The sequence below is a fragment of the Cynara cardunculus genome (assembly GCF_001531365.2).
Source record: "Cynara cardunculus var. scolymus isolate 2C chromosome LG 2, CcrdV1, whole genome shotgun sequence".
Taxonomy (NCBI): domain Eukaryota; kingdom Viridiplantae; phylum Streptophyta; class Magnoliopsida; order Asterales; family Asteraceae; genus Cynara; species Cynara cardunculus.
In genome coordinates this window covers 58,036,573-58,045,803 of record NC_037529.1, presented here as the reverse complement: position 1 = coordinate 58,045,803, position 9,231 = coordinate 58,036,573, and the positions used below count along the sequence as shown (strand labels likewise).

The following is a 9,231-nucleotide window of genomic DNA, read 5'->3' as shown; positions in this document are numbered from 1 at the left end:
GTATAATAATAAATTTGAAATTCTTGTAATCAATATATTATAATTTTTTAATCTGTTATCATTTTGTTTGTATTAGTTAATATATTATATTATTAGAGATTTGTTTCAATTATATTTTGAAATATTATGATTGATTAATTTTTCAAGATGCTCTTTTTGGTCATTTTACATTCTTATCAGCTGGTTTTGCCAAACATAGTTTGTTCATCAACTATAACTTATAAGCTAACAGCCAGCTTATCATCTAGTTTGCCAAACATAACCTTAATATCATGGCTGCATTTGTACGTGCACTTCATTTGCAAAAAAGAAAAAGAAAAATGCAAAATGAATATTTCGGTTGGCAGAGAAAAGTGAAATAAGCACCAGAGTTTGCCAAAAGAAAAAAAAATAGCAGGAAAAACTCTCATCCAACTGTGAGTATTTTGTTTGCTATTGCTTGCCAATTGGAAAGCTTTTTTTTTGGAAGTATGTTGTTTGCTTAGGAAGAGAAAATTAATAATCACTCTATAAGTCACACTACTGTTAAACTTTCTCGTCAAATTGGTGAAACTTCTGCATCCGGTTTTAGGTTTCTTAATTGTGATTCGTGAGAATGGCATTTCATGTTCATATGTTATGCATATCAAAGTTCCATTTTATCCTTGATTCTTTATGTAAAGGTGTCTAATTACATATTAAATATATTAGGGAATACGGGAAGACTTGGGAATTCATCATATAGTTGTAAATGATTGGAACCGGGGAGTCGATGCTGATCAAAACGTGGTGTTGATATCTGTGCCTAGTGTACTCAGTCCGGATGTAGCCCCTCCTGGAAAGCATGTTTTACATGCCTACACCCCAGGAACCGAGCCATTTGAACTTTGGGAAGGTCTTGATCGTAAAAGCACAGAATACAAACAACTCAAAGCTGAGAGATCTGAGGTAGATTCACATTCATTGCCTCTTTTATCATTTCAGTTTCTTGTGTTTATTATCGAGTGAGTTCAGGAGAAAACCCCCTCAAAAAATGAAAAACTGAGCAACACCCTCATAACCATTCATCTGTGCGGTATGCACATGTGCATACAAGCAATTGAAGATGTTTCCTGGTTTCTATGCATGTGTGCATACCAGACAAATTGCTTGTATTCACACATGCATATCATACAAATGAATGGTTATTAAGGTGTTCCTCAGTTTTTCATTTTTTGCAATTTCCTTTAAACCACTAGTTCATTTCATTAAATTGTTTAGACGTTCACCCTCACATATATATATATATACATACATATATATATATATGTATATATATATATATATGAACTATACATGATGTTTCGATTCCCAGATACTCCCCCAGAACTTTTTGTCTCGATCCCTTCTATCTTTGCTATTTTTTGTTGCTATAATCAGATTTAAATGTCAAAAAATGCATTGATATATTGCTACGAGAGGGCGAATTGGTGAGCTAATTTGACTACTTACCCAATAGGAAATATTGTGATTCTTATGTGACATGTATCAAAATGGAACACTGTAGTCTCTCCATCCTAAAACAAATGTCTACGATTCTATTTTAGTTTGTCTCACAATTAGTTACCCTTGATTATGAGACGGAGAAATTCAATACCCCCTCCAATTATGAAGGGTAAAATTGTCAATAAAAGTAGCGGATATTACCTGGTTATCGTGTGGCAAACCATCATCAGTCTAACAAGTAGAACAAACTATACCTCAGGTGCTATGGAAAGCGGTGGAGCGTTCACTTGGTCCAGGTTTCAGCCGTGATAAATGTGAGGTGAAGTTAGTTGGAACTCCATTGACACACCAAAGATTTCTTAGAAGGAACAGAGGAACTTATGGACCAGCAATACAAGCCGGAAAAGAGTCTTTCCCTGGACACCCGACTCCGATTTCACAGCTTTATTGCTGTGGGGATTCCACCTTTCCCGGAATCGGTGTCCCTGCTGTTGCTGCTAGCGGTGCCATTGTTGCTAATTCACTGGTTTCTGTTTCTCAACACGCCGAGCTTCTTGATGCTGTAGGAATATGATTCATAGTCTCTTATTTTAATTCTTGTGTGAGCATTGCTGCTCATCACTTGAAGAACTTCAGATGGCTTCAGACACTTTGTAGCTCAAACACACAGAAAAGGGAGTGGTATGAATATAAGAAGGCATGGCTTAAATTATGTGTAGATGCTTTTCTTGCAGGATACATGTAGGTTGATGAGGTTTGAAACCCGATCATATTACTCTTCAAAAGAGTTGTTGAGGAGAGAAAAATGGCTGCAACAGATGGAGCTGGATTCATTCAGTCACGTTTTTAAGGCGAAAATTTTGAATGAATGGATGGCTAAATACTTACCCGGTAAGCGCTTAACGTTAGGAGTCAACGCTATAATTTATTTTCTAGGTAAGATTGTAATATATCAAAATGGTATCGTGCGCAACAATATATATGGTAAGCGCTTACCCGAGTCAGAGTTGTCACTGTCACTTACTGGGTAAGACTCTCTATCCTTATCATTGCTCTTACCAGGTAAGATTCTTGGGCCTTGCCATGTTCGTCCGGTGAGGAAAATTGTCTGGTAAGCACCTACGGGGTACTACTAAACGGCCCATAAATAATTGAAAGTATTGTTTTCATGCATCTCAATTGCTCAAATTCGAAGCACATTATCTCCTTGGAGAACGACCGATGAAATCAAGTTTCTGAATCAAACCGAAAAACAATGGTTGAGAGCTTCCGTTCTTCTTTCAGATGGTGCTCTAGAGTGTCAAGTCCCTCCTATTTTAGAGGAAGACTCCGACTCTTATATAATACAAGATATGTAGAATCTTATCAGATTACTCTGTAACAAAGCATTTTTTAGAAGAAAATAGAGGTCCAACATATATGGAGGGAAAATGACTCTGTTTTTTAGACTTCAACATTACTGTATGTATTCACAAACTTGGCATAAACATTGTAATATTACAAATTATTTATCGTAATATAAAATATAAGAAAATTAATTGTAGTTACAAAATATAATACAAAATATTAGATACAATTTCAACAAATTGTCAGTCGTTATTAACCATCAAAACTCAAATTTAAGCTTCGATATACTATTGTAGTCTCTCAGTTTTCCAACAACGATGTCATGTGTTGGCACATATTGAATCACAACAATAGCACCTGTAAGTCGAAACAATACAGTGGAAATGGACCCCCAAGCGTCTACATAGGTCCGCCCATGTAGATTTAATTCTATTTCAAATGAATATTTTAGGGGGCGTTTGGTTCGTTTTAAGGAATGAAATTGGAATTGATAATGAAAATGAAAATAGGATAGAATGAGGATGATTATTTCCATTCCATTGTATTATTTCATTACTGTTAGATCATCTTTGTTTCTTTGGTCCCTGCAAAAACTCGATCAGTTTCCCATCTTCGTTTCTATGCTGACCACATACTTACCTTATTTTCTGTCTTTTTTTTTTCCTCACCGTTTAGTGAGTTTTTTTGAAACATTTCATGAAACGGAAATATGCATTCGTAACATAACAACTCATCAAAATAAAATGGAACGCGATAAATTTTTGTAGCATCTCAAACTAAAATTATAGGCTCGGTGAACGATCAACGGGTATTTTATGTGGTTCTTCCTCTACACTTTTTGAGCGTTCAAGTCACCGTTGCACCATCATCAAGTAGACATTACTTGTTTTGCCATGATCAACGGATGTTTTCGTTTCAATTTCAATTTTTCTCATCCCCAAATAACTTATCACTCAGTGTTTCTCATCGTCTTGATTTTTTTCCCCAGACGACGAGTATCATTCAACCTTTTATAGGTTGAAATGTCAAGTAATTCGATTCAAATTTTTTTCCTTGAAATTTCAATCTAAATTATCTTTGCATCATTAAATAACAAAAATAGTAAAATATGAAATTCTGGTTCATCTCAACATTCCCCACTTGTCCGACTGGTACAAGAAGAGGGACGTCATGGCTAGAACGCCCAAATCCGCTACATATTTGACACGACTTTTGCCGCTGGTTTTGCACGAAACTTTGCGTGAGCCCTCGGGAACATATTTAAACACACCGATGGTAGTAGTCAAGGGGCACGACATACGGGCAAGCCAATGCAAGGAATCCAAGTCAAACGGGACGACGTTTGCATGATAAAGGCACGACATGGGGGATTGGCGTGCTAGGCATTTGCTGATTAAACTGTAGCAGGAAATGCTATTCGTAGAATGACTCCCTGGCCTTTGATATCCATATAAAGTGGTTTTTATTTAATTTGAAAGTAACACCTTAAAATTTCAAAAGTATATACAACTTTTGTACCTAATTTAACCTTAAAAAATCATTATAAACTATAAAATCCCAAAGAGATGAAACTTAAACATCTGTAAACTAATTTTAGCTCAAACACATCTACAATAAATTTAATATAATTAAAAAAGTAGAAAATTTGGAGATTTTTATATGAGATTAAGATTTAACAGATATTCTAAACCCATCCCTGTTACGAAAAAAAATAAAGTAAAAGAAAAGATAGCATTCTTCATGTCTGAAGCAACCTAGAAAAAACAACTGTTTGTATATTTCTGCAGACCAAATAATTTTCTTTGTTTACTTACTAACGGAAAAAATATTCAATCAATTGAATCAAATACGATGATGACAACTATTTCTTGAAAACCGAATAAATAGGGAATATATTCTTAACGGATCTGATCGGTTGAATTTTCAAAAAAAGGACTCAGTGATCTGTTGAAATTTAAAAAAAAAAGGAATAAGGATCATTAAAAACATATAACCATAAGGATGGAACGTGTAATTTACTCGACTCCCTGATTTCATTAGAGTAGATAATAATTAATAAAGGACTGTAATGACAGAAGTTAAAAGTTTAGGGGGGCCTAGTGAAAATAAATAAACGTGGAGGGGGCAATCTGTAATTTCTAAGTTGTAAGAAATTGATATAATCCACGGCCCACTAAGTCGTCAAAACATTTTCTTTCAGAATTCGAGCTTTTCGCTAACGTACTACCATCTGTGCACGGCGTACAATCGTAAGCGTAACCTCGGGGGTTACGAATACGACGTTGTATTGTTTCTCCGGTGGGCCGCCCATAGATATATACGCCGAGTTTTCTCCAGGTTCAAGACTTCATCTCGCTCTCTCTCTCTCTCTCTCTCTCTCTTTTTCTGAATGTAACACGATTTTGATTGTGTTGAAAGCCTTTCCTGCTAATAAGTTAAGATCATGTATGTTTCTTTGTTGTAGTTTACAACTATTTCATATTACATGCCAGGGGTTCGATGATTTGCTCAAATGAAAGCTTAGATGGTTTATGGAATTATGCATGCTATTTTCGACTCCTTTTGTGTTTATTTTCCTACTCTTGGTTATGGTTTGGGTTTTCAGTAGTTGAAATTTGAATGCTTGCAGGTTTTTAGCATTTTTTTTGCAGTTAAATATGTTATGCCCTCTAACAACTGTTGGTGATTTTAGTGTCACCGGTTTCATTTGGGATAATGGGTAAATATACGAGAGCTAAGGGGATCTTTACTTAGTCTTTTATGCAAATTAAGAGATGCTGATCCCACACTTGTATAAGACTAGGTTGATCCTGACACGACCAAAAGGCGGGGGTCAGGGGGCCGTGCCCTGGACCAAAATTTAGTTCCTAACGGAGGTTGTGGATCTAACTTCTCATAACCTTCCAACTGTCTTTGGTCTTATCCTTATCCATTTGTGGATGACTCCGAGTATAAATACTCATCTATACTCGTTTTTTTGGCTCTCAAATCTGAGGATTGGAATATTCAATTACCAATAGTAACATAATCTAATTTCTGTGCCTAAGAAATTAGATTGTTCCTTCTTGGATTATCGCATATTCAGAATTTCGTGCAACCCAAGGCTATAGGGTCGAAATATCTGATTTGGAAAGTGATGTACACGATCCAAGCAAGAATCCAAGCAATTTTGATTTCAGAAAATCACCCTATTGTTCATCTACTCAACAATACCCAAATAACATCTTCAATATACCTGAATCTACCCAATTTTACCAAATACAAATTTAGTTTCACAAGAAATGATGGGCTTATGTACATGCAAAATAGGAGTTTTTAGGTAAAGAGGCTTKTCWAAATATACCCATTGATTTGCTAGCGAACAAACACATTGACAATCTAAACGCACACTAGCTTGTGGATTTTTACATTGTGGTGATATTTGATAAGCTCTTCTTTTTTATTTTATGTTTTGTTTTTTTAGCCAAATGGAATCTGGAAACTAAAAGTTTGTACACTCACTTGTTGGATTTAGCTATACAATAGTGTTTATGTCAAGCTGAATAGTTGTCATGGCTATATCAAATTCATAGGGTAAGCATATCAGCACTTAGGTTTTGTTCCCACTTTTGCAATAATATTGTATGCAACAGCTCATGACAATTAGAGTAGTCAGATTTAACTAGGAACTGTTGGCCATATAAAAGATAACATATTGTTGACAAATAGTAAGGATTTATAGAAATGTCATCTCGTGAAGGGAAGTAGTAGATTAGGTGAAAGTAAATGAAAAGTTGCAGCTTCTTTCAGGAGTACGTGAGATTTCATGTTTAAGAGTCCTAGTCTCCTAGACATCAAAAGGACAACTGCCAACTTTGTTTTCCCTGGTATCCGATGTTGTCTATAAGTATAACCTCAAAAGGGCATTCATGAAGTTTTCTGCTCTGTCTGGATTATGACATTCCTGATCTCATGATTTCCCATTGTCCCAATAATTCATATTTCATTATATGGTGGAAACAAGTGTTGGAAACGTTTTGATTGCATATCATGTGTTTCCCTTTTTCCCCATGTTTGATGGATATCGTTTCTGGAAGTCTGCTATGCCATCTTATTTGTCCATATTATGTTTGACACTGATATTTTTCCTAACCTGAGTTGTATTTGATATAGATTCTCCTTGGAAATACCCACAATGGCATGCATTTCACATAGTTTTGGAGCTTCCATGAAATTAAATCAGCCGCCTGTAACGAGTCAGAGACAGTTTTCAAACAAAATTTCTCAACTTTTCTTCCTGCAGCCCAGGAACTGGACATCGCCAAAATTTTGTGATTCCCGGAATTTTCGTCGTTTAAATCGCTATCGATCGTACACCACCATTTTCAACAGTGTTTCTTCAGACAATGGCGTTTCTGGTGAGAAATATGTCTTACAGTTTTGATGTATGTTAAATTTAGTTTTGTTAATAATATGATGGCTTGTGTTACCTGCTTCATTATCTTCCATCATGCATTTACTATGTGATTAAGACAGACTCAATCTGTTTGTAGATAATGTCATGCTTAATTAGAAAATTCTCTCATCCTTGGTTCTTTATGTTCACTGATGATCGTAATTTATGTTCTTCTGGACTCTTCAGTTTGACGTGGTAAACACTTGCCTTTTGTTGGGTAGTTTTTTTTTTTTAAAGTATAATATTTAGATACGGAAAATGCATCAAAAGAACTCACACACCCTCCTCACCTTTGGCTATCCTTTTATCTTATGCCGAAGATTAATATATATTTGGCCATGTTAGGAAGTTCAAGAATAGTAACAGGAGAAGTCTGTTTTGCGAGTGTGTCTTTTAATTTACTGAAATGTTGCATGCTTTTTATACTTATAAATGCTTACTTTTAAAAATGGGGTCACATTTTGGATCTCCCAATAAGAAACGTTGATATCATCTGTTATACAAATATTAGTCAACTTTGATCTTCAGTATTCTCTCATTGCTCTTCTTTTATTGGCATTCTAGAAGAAAGAGTTTCTGTATTAGTCATCGGCGGTGGAGGAAGAGAACATTCACTTTGTTACGCCTTGAAGCGGTCTCACTCCTGTGATGCTGTCTTCTGTGCCCCTGGAAATGCTGGCATTTCCAACTCAGGGGATGCCACCTGTATTGAAGACCTTGATATATTTGATAGCTCAGCTGTGATAGCTTTTTGCCATAAGTGGGGAGTTGGACTTGTTGTGGTGGGTCCAGAAGCTCCTCTGGTTGCAGGTCTTACAAATGATCTTCTGAAGGCTGGCATACATGCTTTTGGTCCTTCTTCAGAAGCTGCTGCTTTGGAAGGTTCCAAGAACTTTATGAAGAGTTTATGTGATAAATATGGAATCCCAACTGCTAAGGTTTGTACTATTTTTCATTGTTACATAGAACTCAGAAGCTGTATAGCATTGTGTTGTTTTCCCTTGATCATATTTCTCTCCTTTGATAGTTATCCTCTTTGTTACATGAATAGTTGATCCCCAGATTCTCAAAATATTTATGGTTATCATTTGAACCTGCCCCCCCAGCAGTAACTGGTAGTACCTGTTTCCTCCTTCCATATTGAAATCAGAAACACGATATTGAATCAGTGCATATGTCAAAATAAAGGTTTTTAACTTGCATTTGTATCATTTGGCTTCTTTGCAAATAAAACAATTTAGAATCCTTTCCTCATCATTTATCAATTTTGCTGCAGTATGAAACATTTACGGACCCATCAGCTGCAAAGAAGTATATCAAGGAACAGGGGGCTCCCATTGTTGTTAAAGCAGATGGGCTGGCTGCAGGAAAAGGAGTAATTGTTGCTATGACACTGCAGGAAGCATTTGAAGCTGTGGATTCGATCCTTGTTGAGGGATCATTTGGCAAGGCAGGTTCTTGTATCATTGTGGAGGAGTTCTTGGAAGGTGAAGAGGCATCATTTTTCGCTTTTGTTGATGGTGAGAACGCCCTTCCTTTAGAATCTGCACAGGACCATAAACGAGTTGGCGATGGGGACACTGGTCCAAACACTGGTGGAATGGGGGCATACTCACCTGCACCTGTCTTGACACAAGAACTTCAGTCTTTGGTTATGAGCTCTATAATTCTTCCAACAGTAAGAGGGATGTCGAAAGAGGGCTGCAAGTTTGTTGGGGTTTTGTATGCTGGACTCATGATTGAGAAGAAATCTGGATTACCCAAACTAATCGAGTACAATGTCCGATTTGGAGATCCAGAATGTCAGGTTCGTATTTATACAACAAAAGTTGAATTTATAACTTGAAGATGGGAGGGGGGGGGGTCTTTAGGGTGTAGAATTGTGGAAGGTGTTAGAACCAGACCAACGAATTTCAGAATTACCACTCCAATCTAAACTAAAACAGTAACAGACAGAAAAATTAATCAAGAAAGTCCAGAAAATT

The 9,231-nt window shown here is 36.2% G+C and overlaps 2 protein-coding genes across 4 annotated transcripts in view; both read left to right on the top strand.

The window, feature by feature from the left end:
- The window catches only part of LOC112506742 (prolycopene isomerase 1, chloroplastic), a 6,453-nt gene extending 4,283 nt beyond the window's left edge, over positions 1–2,170 (top strand). The window contains exons 8-9 of the mRNA XM_025110987.1: positions 691–927; positions 1,724–2,170. Coding sequence (XP_024966755.1) covers positions 691–927; positions 1,724–2,038 — 552 coding nt within the window. The 3' untranslated portion in view covers positions 2,039–2,170. The remainder of the gene's footprint in view (positions 1–690; positions 928–1,723) is intronic.
- Positions 2,171–5,049: 2,879 nt separating this feature from the next.
- Positions 5,050–9,231, top strand: part of LOC112506971 (phosphoribosylamine--glycine ligase) — a 10,478-nt gene continuing 6,296 nt past the window's right edge. Inside the window, exons 1-4 of one of the 3 annotated variants that reach the window (XM_025111329.1) lie at positions 5,050–5,148; positions 6,964–7,208; positions 7,811–8,184; positions 8,523–9,053. In XM_025111329.1, coding sequence (XP_024967097.1) covers positions 6,986–7,208; positions 7,811–8,184; positions 8,523–9,053 — 1,128 coding nt within the window. In that variant the 5' untranslated portion in view covers positions 5,050–5,148; positions 6,964–6,985. Of the gene's footprint in view, positions 5,149–5,183; positions 6,131–6,963; positions 7,209–7,810; positions 8,185–8,522; positions 9,054–9,231 lie in introns of those variants that run through there. The other 2 variants (XM_025111328.1, XM_025111327.1) reach the window with 2 other exon arrangements.